The 18,832-nt window shown below is 43.3% G+C and overlaps 2 protein-coding genes across 3 annotated transcripts; both read right to left on the reverse strand.

Moving 5' to 3' along the window:
• Positions 1–209: 209 nt before the first annotated feature.
• On the reverse strand, positions 210–6,254 carry ube2v2 (ubiquitin-conjugating enzyme E2 variant 2). Its single transcript, XM_085439214.1, has 4 exons — positions 6,172–6,254; positions 1,003–1,151; positions 788–913; positions 210–599 (listed from the first exon to the last, which is right to left on the reverse strand). Exons 1-4 carry the CDS (start codon positions 6,185–6,187, stop codon positions 453–455), a joined length of 438 nt encoding a protein of 145 aa, XP_085295340.1. The 5' UTR covers positions 6,188–6,254; the 3' UTR covers positions 210–452.
• Positions 6,255–8,948: 2,694 nt separating this feature from the next.
• mcm4 (minichromosome maintenance complex component 4) lies at positions 8,949–16,095 on the reverse strand. Of its 2 annotated transcripts, none has more exons than XM_085439518.1 (17): positions 16,016–16,095; positions 15,191–15,259; positions 14,937–15,095; positions 14,689–14,852; positions 14,504–14,605; positions 14,316–14,411; positions 14,049–14,144; positions 13,411–13,549; positions 13,099–13,319; positions 12,860–12,980; positions 12,336–12,595; positions 11,734–12,099; positions 11,513–11,640; positions 11,213–11,420; positions 10,885–11,113; positions 10,497–10,630; positions 8,949–10,224 (listed from the first exon to the last, which is right to left on the reverse strand). In XM_085439518.1, the coding sequence occupies exons 2-17, from the start codon at positions 15,252–15,254 to the stop codon at positions 10,129–10,131; spliced, it is 2,583 nt and encodes an 860-aa protein (XP_085295644.1). In that variant the 5' UTR covers positions 15,255–15,259; positions 16,016–16,095; the 3' UTR covers positions 8,949–10,128. The 2 variants fall into 2 exon arrangements, with proteins under 2 accessions (XP_085295644.1, XP_085295643.1); XM_085439517.1 differs by having other exon boundaries at positions 15,191–15,256; positions 16,016–16,071.
• Between the last annotated feature and the right edge of the window lie 2,737 nt (positions 16,096–18,832).

The raw sequence follows: 18,832 nt of genomic DNA on the forward strand, positions 1-18,832 counted from the left end.
ACCTGCTAAATTTTACTAACATCTCAAAAATGTGGCTTCTCTTTGACTAGGTATTAGTTACAGAACATGCCTTCATACCCTTCCCCCCAATCTTGCCTTTTACTTCAAGCCATTTAAACAAAAGTACTGGGACTCTGGTACAGCCTCAATGTGGCATCATGCTTCCCTCTTCAAGCCTACTCAAGCTGGAACCGGTCAAAACACAAAAGTCATTGTCAAAGAAACTTTATTATAGGCAGATAAGTGTGGTCTTGTAGTCTTTTTACTATCTATTCAGTGCTTAACTGCAGGGACTTTTTTTCCATTTTTTTGAATGAGCTATGTAATAAGAAAGTCCAATCTTGCTCTTGCAGACGATACTGTTGATGTGCGAAGTGAGCCTCATGATGATTTTACACAATATTTCTAAGAGAGTAAGGTTTAAGACAGAGGGTCGAAACAATCCATTACGATTAAGTGCTGTAGGTCTGTCCTTCTGGTGGTTGTGGAAGCTTCATATTTTCTTTGGACATCATTAGACGCCTTAACTCTTGAAGAACAATTTTAATGGTATAAGAATTCTGCCATTTTGCTAATATTGGTATGCTACGTGAATCCACCTGCGAGACAAAAGGGGAGAAACAAAAAAAACCAAACAAACAGAATCAGTCATTGTGACAAAACTGCTGACAGTGAGTTATTGCACGGCTCGCATCACAAAGCTGCGAAACAATTTCACAACTCCCGAAATGATAGAGAAGATAGCGAAAGCCATACATAACCTTGACAGATCTGTGATGACACTCACCGTCCCGTTGGAATTATTTATCCCATTCATGCTAATTTTTGTTACAAATCTAACGGTCGGCGCTGTCTCTGGGTATCTAGGTCCACATTCCACTTTCAGACTGTATATCCTGTTCTCGTAATTGGTCTGAGGAAGAAAAGAACAGAATGGCTTTGGTTACGGTGTCTAATATGAATAGCGGGCAGTGTGTTCATTCACGAGATTCCCGTGCTTACTCTCGCTGGTCCGATGATCATGCCTGTCCATCGTGTGAGAGTCATGTCTTCGTCATCCTCCAGGCCCCAGCTGACTGTGCCGTCGCCTTCGCCCTTCTGGCCCTCTTCAAGCTCTTCCAACAAGCGAAAATTGCGTGGGACTTTAACTCCTAAAATAACAGAGGAACGAAGAGAATATGAGGATCGATTTAAAGGTGTTTGCATGGCCAAAAAAGACAAAAACTAGCCATTCTTTAATGGGTTGAAGAGATTATGAAACTCTCGGCTGATAACAGGACTTAAAATAATTTGTCTATTGGTCGATGGCATTCGTTTTCTTGGGCTATTTTACTTAGACAAACACAAAATCCCCATTGAATCTTTCAGCTCTTCATCGTGCCATCTGTGAACAGCAAAAACACATCAGCCAACGCAATAAAGTTGCGTCAAAAGAAGCAACCATGTGGCAACCAGAGGCCACATGAAGTCAATGACATTCAGCAACGTCAGCCAATGACAGGCAAAATAACTGCTGGCAAAGTGAAATGTACATTCCCGAGTTACATCAGCAACTTTTTTTTTTTTTTTAATAAACACTGTCTACCAGCGAGGACGAATGATACTACTCACTGACGTATGACAGTGTGTCAAATAACGTGGAGGGTTACCCAGGCAACTACTGCCTAGAACAAGCCCTAGCAACAGCTACAAAACCACTACAGTGAGACGTCAAGGGACACATTTTTATAACTCATCCAGCTGGATACTATTTAAAAAAATAAATAAATAGTCGCGCATAAGACAAAATTTAAGGTCATTGCCTAAAAAATGTCCTCAGATTTTGAGTCAAAAAGGCAAGAATTTTGAGATATGCGACTCAAAATTTGGAGTTGGATGTCCCCGTTTGTCCTCGCTTTTTCAGTAATGCATTAACTCAGGAGTGACATTATTCCCAAGTCGAACATCAGAGTTCCGAGGTATCCTGAACAATAACCTGAGCGATAGCGGCGTGGCTGCTCTAAATGACACATGTCCAGAGCCAATCAGCGTCGCCAGGCCTCATCCACTACTTCAGAGTCATTAAACTAAAACTCTCCACAGCATTGGTGCCTTTTGCAGTAACGTATTATCTGACTAATATTAAGGCTTGCTGCATGCATAACTGGATCGTTTATCACACATATCCTCAGGAGGCAGTGATCTTAGGACTAGAAATCGCTAACAGGAGAGCAAACAGTAGTGAGGCTCAATGAAGTCATTGTTTTCTATAAGTTTAGCTTTCACGAGATTTGTTACTAAAGAAAAAACTAAAATATTCATAAAGTATAAACAGATGTGTCCATAACAGCTGGTTTAGAGCTGTAATGATCACCTGGTTTTATGGGAAAGCTGCATTTTGTTATGTAACATTTGTCACCTACTGAAAATCCTACCAGTCTGAATTTGCCTTTTGCTGCTTGGATGCAAATCACTTTTGTTGACAAAACAGTTTTAAAATGCCGATCTGAAAACGATTTTCACTGTATGACAATCTACAGGTCAAAAGATCAATTGCCTGACTGAATATATGGCAAATTAATTGGTACAGCGCACGAAGCTGAAACAATTAGCTGACCGGCAGGAAAATATTCAGCAGCCACCACTCTGATAATCTGCGGTCTGCTTTTTTCCGTTGCTAGTGTTTCATGAAAATATGACTTCACACTTCGGATCAAAACATGCAATCCATGTACAAGAGTGAAGCAGTTAAATGTGCGTAAAACAGGACAAGCTGATACAAAAAAAATAGCTCGGCAGACCGCGGCTCACAGTATGTTACGTTCACCTTCTGTGCCTCGAATTTGATACCTTGATCAGAAGTCACTCGCTGAAGACATGCGATGCCGCGTTAACACTGAAGCTTGAAATATATCGGCGCTTTGACAGCTGTTTGGAAATGGTCACGAGAGCTGAAGCACATGGGCCTATACTGCTGATTTTTAACACCTGATTCAGAGTAAAATCCATCTTATGACCAGCGTCTTAATATCTGGGCCGATGAGAAGATCGCTCAAAACTCTTCAACCCAATGTTTGGCTGCTCGGAGAGGAGGGTATTCGTAGGGGGGCTGATAAGTTGGCATAAAACACATAGCCTGACAGGCACTCAGCAGACTGTAAATGATGAACTTCTTAGAGGAGCGGTGGCTGCGCATACGTGAAACTACTGGTATTCATAAGTATGATCCTAAAGACAAACCAGCAGAAAGGGAAGTGAAGGGAGTTATTTTCTTCAAAAAAGAAAAAAAAGAAAAAAAAGACCACATGCCTGGAGCGGAAGGCGAAGAAATGTAATCTTTCATTTCACCTCATGGTCAGACTTCAGAGATAAGTTTTAAAGAAAAAAAAAATATCAGCCCTTCATCTGAGACTGCAATGGCTGACTCTTAAAATGTCTCTGCTCCCTAGAAACTGTTGAAAGATTTCAGTCATTGCAGAGACACCGATGTCAACAGGACTGTCTGTAATAGGGCTGTGCGATATGACCAAAATCTCATATCCTGATATAAGACATCTATCATCCCGATAACAATATAAATCACACAAATCTAACATTTTCTGTAAATTCTGTGAATCTCAGGCAGCTCGACTTGCGTGAAGTGTTTCCAGCTGGGCGTCGCGTACCTGGAGTCGAATGTTTTAACCGATGCATGATACTATACATTTTTAGACATAAGTTGTAACGGCCGCCGTTTTCTTTGTGAGTATTTATTACACGGCGTGCTGCGGGGAAAAGCCTGTTCTAACGTCTGAGTCTAAGGTTTATTTTTTAGCACCCGATGGCTCTTTTTCGCTTCTCATCCATAAATACTCTGCATACTCTTTCACGTGATTCAGTTTATTTTGAAAAGTCTCAACAGGATCTTGAGCTTTATTGTGAAAGGTTTATGTGGAAAATAAGTAAGCCACACGCAGGGATTTTACCGTCGTTGTTGCTAAAGACAACGCATAAAAACAGGCGCTTGTCCATCTGTAGTGTGGTTATATTAAATATAAGAGAAAGAAAGAACTTTAAGAAATTAATATAGCCACTACAGTGACCATCAAAACGATGAAAAAATATTGCCGTAAACAGTTTATTTTGCGACACCACGAAACAAACGATAGCATAAAATGAAACGATAGACGTTTTTATATCGTCATCCGATATATATTGTTATATCAAACATCCCTAGTCTGTAATAGCAACATTATAACTGATTGAGAAAATAAATGACAAGTTAATTGACTAATAACGGAGTTGAAGATCGTCAAAAGATGCTCAGAAATTCTAATGTAAGACGAGGAAAAAAGCAAGACTTTACATTACATTTATATTCACTGTGAATGGCTTTTTTTGTGCAATTTGTTTTATTAAACAAAAATTATTTATACCTTTCTGTAAATACTTAGCTAATTACAAAGTTTTAGCTCTGGGAAAGAAATTAAATTCCCAATGGGAAATTTGTTGTTTGCGTTTTCTGGTAATGGTCTGTTTTTCAAATGGAAGATGAGCCACTAAGTGCAAGGTTTTGGTCATAAAACATACTTTGTTTGTTTGCAAAAATTCAGCAATTAAAAATGTAAAATACTGATTTATCAGTCAATATTATCTACATATACACACACCAGGGTAAAGTTTAAGTGAAAGAAAGATTAAGTAATAGAGCACAGGAGCGATCTTGAAATGTCAGCTGTGCTAAAAACAGTCAAGAGGAGCAAAAGAAGAGGCTCTAAACCAGTTACCAGCATTTTTGTCTGTATTGCTAATTAAAGATTATTCATTAACACATAGATACGGACACAAATGCGACTGGTTAATATCAGCAGACTGATTCATCAGCTGGTCTCCACAACAGCACGAGCCGAGTTGGTGACTGTTGGTCTATCATGTCAGGTTGGTGCAAAGGCCACAGAATAAAGGATCGGCTTAGTAATGAGTGTGTTCGCCACATCCATCACTGTCCAAACTGAATGCTAGTTTTGTTGCCCTCACCTGTCTGACAAGTATTATCAGTTGCAGTCACGGTTAAAGGTAGTGCTGCAATTCAAATTAAGAACTCGACTGGAAGACATCTAAACAGCTCCCCACGTCCCCACATGTGTGTCGTTAATGGGGCAACTTAAATCTTTCTCTACTTCGCTCCCTTTTGCCGTTTCGTCTCCGTTATGGTTGCTTAAGATCTGCACAAAAATAAAAGCCGTTTGCTGCGACTTGCTATTATTCATTTGTTTTGTCGTTCAGGGCGTTTATTTTGCAAGTTTGAAAAGCCACGCTTCCTGTTGGAGCGCTGAAGGCAAGCACGGGCCCCGACTACTTGCTGAAACAAAGCGTGCCCACTACAGCGGTTGTAGTTAATCGATCTGGTGCTCGACTATCTTCCCCGCCCTACACCTGCAAATACCCACCTCGTGTAAATACAATACATTTTTTACCTAATGGAAAACGGGTTAAACAAAGGCGTTAAGCGTGCCACAACAATAGCGAGCAGCGTGCTAATGAAAGCAGAGGCGGAACTGCTCCCCACATTAAAACATTTCCGATACCATTATGTGTACTGCCGTGTGTGATGCTTCATGAAGAAGCTATACAAAATTTCTCATAAAGCATGTTTAACTGTTCGGTTATTGTGCTTTTGTTGCTATTTAATCACAAAATACGCGTTTACGACATTCATATGCGATAAGAATATTCCGATCAAGCTAGCTGGACAAAATGGGAGTGAGTGCCGCGCGGTGCTGGAATATTCTAGTCGCTAAGTTAGCTTCACTAGCTAATGCCATCTATGGTTGTTTGCGAAACACATTAACAGAAACCTACAAACCAAATCAAAATTTTATACTGGATTTTTATAGCTAACGTTTGTTTCACATGCACGGTGTCCGTATGGGCCACAGCGAAGACCACCTTAAGCTATTTCAGCTAACTCACGGGGCCAGCTAGTCACTCCTTCGCTATATAGCTAGGGTTAGCCAACACACCAGTTCCGTGACATAGATGGCTCCCGTGAGGCTCACTGCTTCATCGACTGCAGTAAATTACAAATCAAAGCGATTTCATAAACCTCTCTCCTAAGTAAAAAGTCTCAGTGTCGTGACTGAAATAACATCGAGGCCTCGACTTGTGCTGCACATTGCGTCGCTGTATATGTTAGTTTGAAGACACACAAACCTGAGGAGGCCGCCATCTTCTTCAGCCGAGTCCAGAAGCACACAGATGTGTGACATCACGGCGGTTAAAAATCGGGCGAGCAGCATCACACCGGCGGAGAGCGGCATTGCACGCTGCTGACAGGCTGTTCGCACCTGTCCACTCTCACTCTCGTTCCATTCTTTCATGTTTCATATCGTCAAACTAATTTCAGTGTTAGACAAAGGTAAACACAGCAAATAAAAAGTAGTTTTTAAATGATGATTCCATTCATTAAGGTTACAAAGTTACTCAAACCTGCCTGGACTTAATCCTGATTACTGGTTGTGGCACCCTTGGCAGTAAGAACTGCAACCAAGCATTTGTAGATACTGGTAATGAGTCTTTGACATTGCTATGGAGGAATTTTGGCCCACTATTCTTTGCAGAATTGTTTTAATTTAGCCATACTGTAACCTTTTCATGTATAAACAGCCTGTTTAACATCATGCCAAATCTGGACTTGGTCACTCCAAAACCTTCATTCAGATCTTCATCCTGCTGCATAATCCAAGTACACTTGAGCTCCGGGAGACAAACAGATGACTGAACAGTCTCCTCCAGGCTTTTTTAGTAGCGTTGTTTCTGAAGTACCATAGTAGCCCCAGACCATCACACTACCACCACCATGTTTGACTGTTAGTGTGATGTTATTTTCTTTGTTAGTTTGTAACAAAGAAAATGTAACAAAAGCTTCCCAGAAGTTCAGCTTTTGTCTCATCAGTCCGCATAACATTTCCTCAAAGGTCTTGGGAATAGTCACCATGTTTTTTTGGCAAATGTGAGACGAGCCTTTGTGTTCTGTCAGTTATTTGATTGTATCGTCAGAAGACGGCTGCATTTATTTGTTAACTTGCTTCGTGTGGTTCAGATTCTGTGCTCTTACAGTAGGCCTTTAACTTGCTTGGTACCATCCTTGGCCAACTGGGGCTGAGGGGCATTAACGAGTGGAAGTGTTTTTACATTCAGCATATAAAAGAGGGGCACAGCTGGAGTTTGCAAACCAAAGCAGTGGCAGGACTTGATTTAGAGTCATGAGTTAACCTAACTGGTCACAGTCCAAACTCCATGTGTTTGGACTGTGAGAGGAAGCCATGCAGGGATGGGGATCATGGAAACTCCACACAAAGCGGCCCCAGCCAGCCAATGCATTCAAACCCAGGACCCCTTTGTTGTGAGGCAGCAGTGCTAACCACTGCGTCACCATGCTGAAATTAAAGTTAAGACTAAGTCAGTGCAGCTTCTTTTTGATTAGGATTAGAGCCTTAACAACTTCACTAACAGATTTAATATAAATATGTGCAGGCTGTATTAGTTTTCTATCATACCCCCATACTTTGGACATTATGACCGACAAAAACTATCATCTTTTTCTGGTAAATTTCAGCCTGGTTTCAGCTGACAGCTCGGCAGGTTAGGATTTTGCACACGTGACACATCACCGTTCAAAATTAAGCGAGCATCTCCCAAATTGTCGGGCTTTTGACCTTCTTAGACAAAACCTCGTCTGCTGATTTGTAGAGTTCAGTTACATTTAAAACAGGATGAGAAGGGTCGGATATTTCACAAAACAAAAGATTTATTTTATTTTTGAAACTTTAAACACACTTTTGTGGATAATACAGGTGTCCATTCCAGGTCCAGAATTTATGCAGGTTGCACTGTTAGAAGGAAAGAAACAGTTAAGCTATCAAGAGCAGAGATCTGAGAGATTCGAGACACATCTGGCTTAACTGCATCTTTTCAGTGGTCAGGTTATTGGATAATTTAAGCTTACAGATCTGGATTAAAGGTTTTTCTCCCTCCAATATCTTATCCATTTATTTGGCTAATGTCAGACCTGATCAAATTGGACTACAATAAAAATACAATAGCAAAAAACATACTTTTTACATTTATAATCAGGCCAGAGATTAACTGCTAGAGGATGTGCAGCAGATTTGGGAAGCAGATGAAGTGTGGTCACAGATAAGACAAAATGGTGGCTGTAGCTGGTCAAGTCACCCACTCTCATCGCTGACTCGGATTGCTGCCATGTAGCTGTAGTTGCTATAGCAACACATCATTCTGGCTCCAGCTGCAGGTGTACAAACTCCGGGGTCTCCGCCATAATCTGAGATAAAGCCACAAAAAAGAGCCGCTTGGCACGTCCGTTTAAGCATGATTTTATACGACAGCAGGCTCTCGCGCTCATGTTTTACCACTTCAAACCCCCCCCCCCCCCTCCTGCTGAGTAGGTCAAACTAACTTTTTTTAAATTCATGGCTCCGATTGCTTCACAGATATTGAGCTAAGCCAGTGTGAGTGAAGGACTGCACCAAAGTGCCAGGGAGCACAAAAGCAACAGTACACTGAACACTGGGACAGAGAGTCTGACTACATTTATTCTAGTTTGGGTCAAGATAAATGAAAAATGGTTGGTTGGTTCTAGTTTTGATGATATGGCACAATGCTACCAAGACCAACTCTCCTGAATAATCAAAGTATGAAAGTCAAATTAAAATGAAATTATGATTTTGACCCTTTGACCTCAATTCTGACCTTGGACCTTGACCTTCTGGGAAATGTCTGGGAAACTCAGAAATGCTTGGAGAGTATATTTTTGAAGTCGTTTTAAACCATACTCAATTATTCATGCACCAGTGAAATGCTTTCAACATTTGCATTTCCTCTGCTCGAGCCCTACATTGTTAAATGATAAAACGGGTTTGGTAGTGGAGACCATCATAGACAAGTAGACACATGACGAGACCAGCATGTCTACATGTCATTATTTAATGGTTCACAATAAGTCTCTGTATACTTTTATCACTTGTTACATAATGGAGGAAAACTGCATTACTGTGTAGAGTGGCCACACACTGATCATCAGAACAAGGAAGAGAGATGCCTCAAGTGACTTGTAATGTGGTGTGGTTGTTAATACCGTTTCAAAAACTGCTGGTTACGAGGATTTTCCCACACAGCCATCTGTAGAGTGTACAGAGAACGGTCCAGAAGAGAAAACATGCAGTTCTCTGGGTAAAAATACCTTGTTGATACCAGAGGAGACAGCTTTGAACTAATAGGAAGGCAACAATAACTTACATGATCACTCCTTACAACTGAGGTATGCAGAAGAGCATCTCCAGACCCATGGGCTATAGCAGAAGACCACATCAGGTACAATAAGAAAGAAATTAAATTGGAAAAACATGTAATAAGTCAGTTTCTGACATGTGACTTGGATGATGGGGTCAGTATCAGTGTAAACACGAAAGCTTGGATCCACCCTGCCTTGTTTCAATCATTAATCACTGGCTCACCTGCACATCAGAAGCATATTTGGCCAGGATACTGGAAACTGGAACAAATCTCAGTCCATTTACTACCAAGATTTACCCAGTAAAGTCAGCAGTAGGCTCTTCCGCATAGATGATACAGCTAGCAAACAACTTAACATAGAGAAACTGGTGAAATATGCAGGTCAGAAGTAAGAAACCTTTAGTGAACATCATTTTATTTATTCTCTATAAACAAATAGTCAACATGAGCTACTCAATCCAAAAGAAAAAACACAAAATAAGTTCAAGCTTGCTTTAACAGTTGCTTGAAGACAAAGTCTGCGATTATAATGTACAAGTTATCCAAAGAGCTTTTTAATCACAGCACAAAACAAGTTAACAAAGAAAATAAGTACTTTCAAATATGAGCTCTTTAAGTCAACACTGGATGCAGTTTTTACACATTCCTATAAAAACTGCAACAGGAAACCAGCGTTTAATGAGTCATTGGGTCCTTCTGAATCACCAATCTGGGGTGCTATAAACATCTAATACACCCAGATATTCAGCACATGCTGGTTCGGTTAAACAAATACGTTTTTTTACAGCACGAGTAAAGAAGTCGACATGGGATAGGATTTAAAATTAAGGACTGTACATAATTGCAGGGTGTGCCTCAAGCAAGGAGACGAACAGTCTTTCCAGTGACTGTCAAGTAATCCTCGTCAGCCAGAGCTCGCAACGCCTCGTCGAACAGCTCCTTAGTAATCGCCTGCAAACGGGGCAAGACAGGAGGAAGCCATTAGAGAGGAAGTGATGCAAAATACTCAGAGAGTGCAAACGTGTCGACGGCTACTCTGGCTGAATTTTGTGATATTTCAGAGGATACGGAGAAATGTTAGAGCTTAGCTTTTGTTCAGTCTAATGAGGAACGAGTGCCATGCTACAGCCATAGCGATCGCCATCTGAAGAGCTGAAATCAAACTGATATTTGAGCTTTGACTTCATGCTGGCTTAATAAAAATAAAGATTTAAAAGACTCACAGTTTCAGACTGTCCTCTGAGGTCATCGAGCAGCTGCTGGTATTTCATGGCTGGCGTCTTCCCTTTGGCCTGGATCAGCTTCTTCAGGGCCTGGGCTACCTCCTCCTTGCGCTTGCGTGCTGTGGCGCTCATGCCTGTAATCAAGCAAAGAACAATGCATTGAAATGCAACTGCAGGACTGAACCTAGAGGTTATTTGCATAATTAATCTGGGGTTAAAAAGTTGTCCTATAAAGAGGCCGGAAAAGCCCAAGTGGCACCTTCACAATGGAGAAAATGGAACTAGTATTTCAAAGCAAGGCCATTGTAAAATGAGCCTGACCCTCATAAAGTGCATCTTTAATTTCTCATGTCAGCACCTTTAGAAATACATTCACTGTCTTCCGTACCTGTTGTCAGAATAGAGATGTCTACAAATCCTGTTCTAGGATCTGTGGCCGACTGTTTCAAGGCCTCTCGGTGCAGCCGCTTGGCCTCCTCCACGTCAATGGTCTCCACTTTCTCGGAGAAGCGTACCTTGGCGTGGGCCTCTGCCAAGCGGATCAGGGACTCCAGCTGTCTGGGGTAGGCGGACACCATCCCACGGCCGCTGCCTATCTTTCTCATGTCAACATAGGCCTGCGGATGAACGTAAACAAGGTCAGCTACATAGAACTCTAAGAATCGACTAAAATGTTTGCTAAAAGGGTTAAATTAAGCCACAGAGTTTCCACAGACCTCAATGAGGGCCTGGCTGGCTTCTTCGCTCAGTCTTGGGTTGATGTACGTTCGCGCGTACGCGATGTAGTCCTTCAGCACGGCCATGTCCAGGAACTCTTCCTCCATCTGCTCCTCGGTCTGGTAGTAGAGAGACACCAGGTGGTGAGCCAGCCTGCGGTCGTAAGCCTCATCCTGGGGATCCAGCATCAGGAAAATGAGGTCGAATCTGACGGCGCAACAAACACAAAGTTACGTTTAGTTTGCAACACAGCAACATGTGGATCGGTGCATCGGGAGTTTCAATGCAGTGATGTTCACCTGGACAGGAGAGTGTGAGGCAGCTGGATGTTCTCGATTGTGGTCTTTTTGGGGTTCCACTGGGATTCCACTGGGTTGGCAGCAGCCAGCACGGCGGTGCGGGCGTTCAGCTGGCAGATGATTCCAGCCTGAGGGCACGAAAACACAAACGCCGTGAGACCGAAAGCTCCTTCCGTTTGCGTACTTCCAAACGATTACGTATTAAATGTGGTGACATATACCTTTGCAATGGAGAGGGTCTGCTGCTCCATGACCTCGTGCAGCACGGAGCGCGTGTTGTCGCTCATCTTGTCGAACTCGTCGATGCAGCAGATGCCGTTGTCGCTCAGGACCAGCGCGCCGGTCTGCAGCACCAGCTGCCTGGTCTCTGGGTCCTTCATCACATAGGCGGTCAGACCCACAGCGCTGGAGCCCTTTCCTGACGTGTACTGGCCGCGGGGCACCAGGTTGTAGACGTACTGCAGCAGCTGGGACTTGCTGGTGCCGGGGTCTCCGCAAAGCAGGATGTTCACCTCGGCACGGAAGTTCCCGCGGCCGGTCTGACTGAAGTCCTTTCGAGTGCCCCCAAACAGCTGGAGCAAGATGCCCTGGTACCAGGAGACGGAGAAAGAGACACAATCGAATCACAACTTTAATCTAAATTCATCTTCAACCAAAACTTTTATTAGGGCATTTCTGCATTTCACCTCTGCTTAAAATGTTCTTTTTTTAAAAGCTGCAGCAGAGTGACCGATATGCAGGAAAGAGGGCGTGGCTGTTGTGGGCCTTTTTGGCTATGTGATAGCCAAGTGTTTCCACCTTAACAAGTAGCCTTTGGTCTTACCTTTTTGATGTCTTCATGTTCGTAGATGCTCGGTGCAAGGGCAGAGGAGAGGCGTTCGTAGACGTCCGGCTTGGCTGCGAGCTCCTTCAGGGTCTGCACGCGGTCTTCGGTGAAGAGCTTCTGCTCGGCCTCTTCGTCCAAACCGTGCAGGCGCTTTTCGTCTGTCTTGCGGAAGTGGATGGCATCTATGTGAGTCTTGTAAACCGACTTCACGTTGCTCTGGCGTGGGTTAACGCGCATTGGGACGGCTCTGTAGATACCTGCACAGATGACAAAGGCTGTTAGTGATCCGACCACAACGTGACCTTCAACGACCACCTTGCAAATTTTTTTTTTTAAAAATGCTTTAATTTCATGCCAAACACTTTAAATCCACCTGATGACTTTCTGCAGCCAGGAGCTGCCCCCTGCTGGTCATTAGAAATATTGCAGCTCAGCTCTTGCTTCCATTTTCAGCCCCATCTTTTACTCTTCATACAGGTCATCATGAAATTAATATTATCAAGATATTAAAGAAATCTCACCAGTGATGTTCACCCTGTCTCCTGGCTGCACTTTGTCAACTAGATCGTTGTGAGCGTAAACGATAGTCGTGTGAGGCGTCTGACCGGCCGGCATGTCTTCGGGAGATTCCTGAATTTTTATCTGTTGCGAAAGGAAGAACGGTAAACAAACAGTCGCCATGACCTCCGCAGCAACACATCGGCGATTACCATCCGTGTATTCTGAGATAAGGTGTCGCTGACTATGAGCAAACTCTCACCATCTGTTTGTCTGAGAAGACAGAGCGATTGTGAATCAACGCCAGGCTGTGGGTGGTGTTGCAGTGGCGACACACAGCCGGCTCGGCGATGCGCCCGCGATCCACCTCCACGCGGGTGCTGTAGGCGCACACCTGGCACTGGAAGAACGCCTCCTGCATCTCAGGGATGAGCTGCGAGGTGCGGATCACCATGCCGCTGATGGTGATCAGCTGATCGATGTCTGTGGAAGAAACACAGAAGTTGACACCTCACTGTTTACAAAAAACAGAAGACAACATGGGTCCCGTAACACGTGTGACGTCAGTTCAAACCTTCTGGGTTCAGGCTCCTCATGCTTTTGGTTTTCACGGCGTTGTAGGGGCGTACTTGGATCTGATACTCAAGGAAAGAGTCGGGGAAACGCTCGAAGAAAAGCTCGTTGACCGCCATGTCAAAAGTTGGGATGACTTCCTGAAAACGACATAGTTAACTCCATTAATACGCAGCCAAATTCCACAGAATTTCTTCCACGGAAACAGGGAACGATTTAATCTTTAACAGAGTGCAGATGCCAGTGGTCCTGTGGATAAAGTGACTAATAATATTATAGATGGATATAACAATAAAAATGTAAATAAACCCCTCATAGAACAAAAAGTAAAATTTGCTTCTGTATTTGTCTTTGGATTCATTCACCTATCCATTTGTTTTCTATATAACCTTGTTTGCGTCACATTACACATCACTTCTCCCTTTGCATTTGCATCCACTTATTTTAGTTTTATTTATTCAAGACATCACCGTATGGCATTACTTCATTATAAAAATCAGAAGGCCGCCATTTCACTCATCAGGGGCTCAAGGTTTCATCCTCTGTTTAATCCGTACTCACGAATACACCTAATGACGTAATAAAAACAACAGCAATGAAAAAAAATAAACAAATGATGGCAGATGAAGCGAGCTTTACCTGTGGGTAGCAGGTGAGCTGTCTGTAAAGTTCTGCATCAAAGGACTGCACGTGGCGGCAGTTCACGTTCATCACAGGATCGCCGACGACGCTGATCTGTGGGACGAGAGGAGAAACATTGATATTACGTCTTTGAATGCAATCCCGCGCAACCGCCTCCTCCTGTATTGTCTCATTTCTTGGCTGTTGTTCATCATTCAGAAACACCATCGTGCAGTGCGAGTCTGACTTAAAAACGTTTGGAGCAGCAAACAATAAAAATTGCACCTCCTCCAGCTTCTGCATGTATAACGGCTCGTTCAGGTCCAGACCAGCGTTCTCATCTTCAGTGGAGGTCGGGTCAACAAACCTCTGGAGAAACCTCTGGAAGCAGCGAAACGCAAAGCATGCCGATGTTAACTCATGGACTCCCTACAGGACATTTATTATGGGATCTAGCTGACTCGGCTTCATACCTGAAACTTTTCCTTGCAGGTGCCGACATTCACATCAGTCCCCCAGATCACCAGCCTCTGCCCGGCGTTCGACTCGCTGGCCACGGCGCCATCTGCGCTCGGCTGAGAGAAGATAGCGAATAGTTAACTTCTGAGGGTTCAGGCTTCATGTGAGCTCAATACATGACAAACACAAGGTTACTGACCGGCTCAGAGTGAAGATCAACTTGGGGAGCCTTCCTGACTGATCCCAGATCAGGACGCTGCCTGGCTGGTGTGCCCCGCACTCCGCTCCGTGGGGTTCCCTCAATCCTGGAGCTGGGAGTCCCGTACATCAAGGGGGAGCTCATGTCCACCTCGTTAGGAGGCACTGTTAAAAGGAGGCAGATTTATAAAACAATTTAAGAATCCAAACTTGAGTCCACAAGACCACAACAACTCAAACATGTCATACCTGAAGGTCGGGGGCTGGAGAGCAGAGACGTGTCCTGGGGTGCTGCAGGACTGAGAATGTCCGTGGCTGGGGAGGTGGGCATCGGCATCAGGTCCCCGGTGGAGGAGTCCTGACCTCTGCGCCGCTGAGAGGGAGGCGAGGTGGGGTCCTCACTGCTGGCTAAAATCGCACAGACACGAAGAAAAGTAGGCAACGGTCATCATACAATCACAGGAGGTCCATATGCAAAAGGATGGAGCAGGTGGGGAACTTACGTGTAGGTGGATTGGTGTTCCTTCCACGCTTACGGCCACCAGGGGTTGAAGCTGGAGAAGACATTGCTGCTGGGAAATCAACAAAAGGTGACACTCAGTAACGGAAATGTAATAACACTTACATACTGTCGCTCTGGCTGTAGGACATCACTGATGGCTTCAAGTTTGACTGAGCATTTAGAAAACTGACATTCACATATGTGGCTGGCTGAAAAACTTTAACTATTTCCTTTTTGTTTTATTAGATCTTTTTTCAGTTTTGTGGAGAAAATGACATGAGATGGATATAAACTGAGCAGCCTGCCTTTCGCTGCCTCGTTAACAGCCCGATTACATTTACATGCAATGAGGTAATATTTGATGTAGCACAAATAACCTTGTGTAACAATTAGTCCAAGGTTGGGGCATGAAACAAACCAACTGTTTTTCCTTACATTTGGTACTTGGATCTATGTTATGAATGCGTGCTTGAATCGCTTCCAGATATCAGTCAAACAGCACGAAAAGTTCACTTAACTATACAAACAACACTTCCGGCGCGCTGATGTGCTACACTGCGTGTCTTTTTTAGATGTTTTGAAGTGTCTTATTTTCACTAAAGCACTAACTGCATTAAACCCTCGACCTCCATTTGACATGTGGCTGCAGAGCACACAATAAGCTGATCCTCGACTGCGACGATTTAACATTAAACGTCAGCGTAAAACAACAAAACACCTTCGTGCACGTTTAAGTCAACCTGATTAACGTGTCACGCTTTCACGAAACCACCAAAACTACAGATGTAATAAGCTAAAAAATATCATTATATACGTCTCTTCTTACCTCTTCTTGTGTATACGTCCGAGCGGAGAAGATGTGGCGCGAAACTGCGGGTGACGTTATTTTCGCGGGGAACTTTGGGCCAATGAGAGGCTGGGATTGACTTTCTTTTCTTTCCGGTCGATCCCTTCACCGAAAAAGGGGGGTTCTTGTTCAGCGTTTACTTATCCGGCTTCAGTTTAGCATCTTGTAGACTCAATAAACAAACAGATTAAATAGGAAATAAATAAATAAATTTACTTTTAATTTTTGATATGTCAAATACGATCTGCGTTTCCTGTGCGCTCATGTGCTCCATCAAACCCTCAATCGATTTGGTTTGGCCCAGCAGTAAGAGACTTTTTTTTTTGCCCCTGCCCTAATCTTTATTGTAACGATGCAAACGACACGCAAGTGTGAAACCGCCTCCCAAATACTAAATGACAGCAAATCCGTGACAGGCTACGGATGTAAAGATGTAACATTTGAATTAATACAACAGCAGAAGCTAACCGGGAAGTACTATTCACCCTCTTTTCCTACTCTACATGTAGGATGTATGTTCACCCGGTTATGTTACAGCGGTGGTTGTAGTGGTTTCACTACAGGTAGAGGTACTCATGTATGCCAGTGGGTGAGAAGAAACAGCTCTCAGTATGATGAGGTCCAGCGCATCCCATATTTCTGTGTTCACAGTAATGCACAGAAGTTTGTGTACACTCATTGTGGCCATGACTGTCATGATGATTTGGGGGTTTTATTGATTTCTTTAACTGATTTTTTTCCCCGTGTGTTGAATGATTGTACAGCACAACTCTTTAATGGCTCCACATGCAGTCACTTAAATCTTTTTATAACTGGTGCTGAAGGTTCTGCAGTGTCTTTTGACTCAACAAGGAAAGGGCGTATTAATTTCCCATTGTCGATTATGATCGACTATAAGTAGTTCATCTCTCCCAGCATTAAATTGATTTATTTAACAGCACTCATTGGATTGACCAATACTCAGAACAATAGGAAAGTCCAAGGAACTCAGTGAAAATCCAAGAATGAGATTTGCAGATTTCCACAAGTTGTGAAGGCTTATTGGAGCCATTTCCAAACAACTGCAGATTCCAGGGTCATCAGTTCAAACTATTGTAAATAAGTATGTGTTATTCAGATGTGTCAGTTCACCAAGGTCTAGAAGAAAACCCTTAATTGTCACCCCCAGATTACAGGAAATTGGTTAAGATTTTCAGGAACAACCCAGAAACCACTAAACGTCAAGCCTGCCAGCATTACTGCCCACAGTGAAGAGATTTTTACATCAGCATCAGAGACAATGCTGACCAACAGAGAATCATTGATGGCTACCAAAAGCATCTGGGTGAGATGCAACTTGACATTTGACCAAATATTAGTAGGGCTGTATAGTATATCTGAGTCTGTATATATACATTGGACCCTGGAAAATGAACAACTCAGAAATCATTAAAAAACTCAAATTCACCATGACATCAATGCCCATGATGAGCATGTGCAAACTTCTGACCACAGTTGAGACTCGTGGATGTAGAGAAGGAGGAAATGCAGAGGTTCGGCGTGACAGAGGAAGATGCTAGGGACAGGGGGAGATGGAGGCTGATGATTCACCGTGGTGACCCCTAAAGGGAGCAGCAAAAAAAAGAGAAGCCTAAAAATAATTTGAATAATTTTACATGAGTTTAATACATTAAGTCATGTCATATAAAACCAACGACTACAAAGCATCTGCACTTTTTGAGCTGGTTAAGCAAGTTTATGGCTTTGATCATATTAGCACTCTCACCTGTATCCTCTCCATGAAGCACAGATTCAGATGCATTCACGTAGCTTTGATCTGCTTCACCCACAGTGAAACAGGTGGTGTACTCTGCACTGAATCAGCTCCACCCTGACCAAGGAGAGGCAGAACTCCATTCTTCAGAGACATGCCCCACCCTCTGGTTTGCACAACATGCAGCAAAATAACGACCCCAGAAACACCTCAAACTCTACGAGAAGTACTTGCACACTAAAGTGTAAAGTTGAGGATTTTGCTCCACAATCACCTGAACAAAACAAAGTTTCACTCACAATTTCAGAGCTTTGAACCCCACTCTTCCCCCTTTCAAAAGAATCCTGAACAGAGATATTTGAAAAGTAAGAGGACCAAATGTTTGTCCAACTTCAAGAATGACTTTGCCACCTACAACACTATGTAAACCTCTCAAGTCATCTCTTTTTTTCCCCTCCAAGGATCCAAACATGTGGTCTGGAGCAGCATTTCTCCAGGCTTTCTGGAAGTCAGCGAAGGTTTTTCTTTGTATTTGGGCTACTTTTTCACTTATTCTCAGTAATCCCGGGTTTGAGGTTCACCTCATTTTGAGTCAAGTTATCGTACATCATGACCACAGTTTGCTCATTGGAGATGCCATTCCTGTGGACAGTCTGGTAGGGATGGTAAGCACTGGTCGGCGCCTGTAGTTGTACCAGCTGTTTGAGTTGGCCACTGCTTTGCGGTGCCTTCCTCCTGGGTGGGAAACCCATTAACAAGCCCAAAAGTAAGACAGAGCAGAATAGGACAGACCAACACATCTCCTTGCCTTCTGTGGTATTCGTTTTCTAAAACAACACAGGTGGCTCTGGCTCAGGTGGTAGAATGGGTCATTTACCTCTCGGAAGGCTGGTAAATCAATCCCTGCCTTCTCCATCCTGCAGATACTGAACCTCAAGCTGCCCCCAACAACATTCACATTTTCCAACATTCACAAACACACTCACACTGGGTGTGTTTGTGAATGTTGGAAAGTGCTCATGTATAGATAAAAGGGCTGTATG

The sequence above is a fragment of the Copadichromis virginalis genome, linkage group LG18 (assembly GCF_057382275.1).
Source record: "Copadichromis virginalis isolate Kocher_CV1m ecotype Utaka linkage group LG18, C_Virginalis_male_GT1.1, whole genome shotgun sequence".
Taxonomy (NCBI): Eukaryota; Metazoa; Chordata; class Actinopteri; order Cichliformes; family Cichlidae; genus Copadichromis; species Copadichromis virginalis.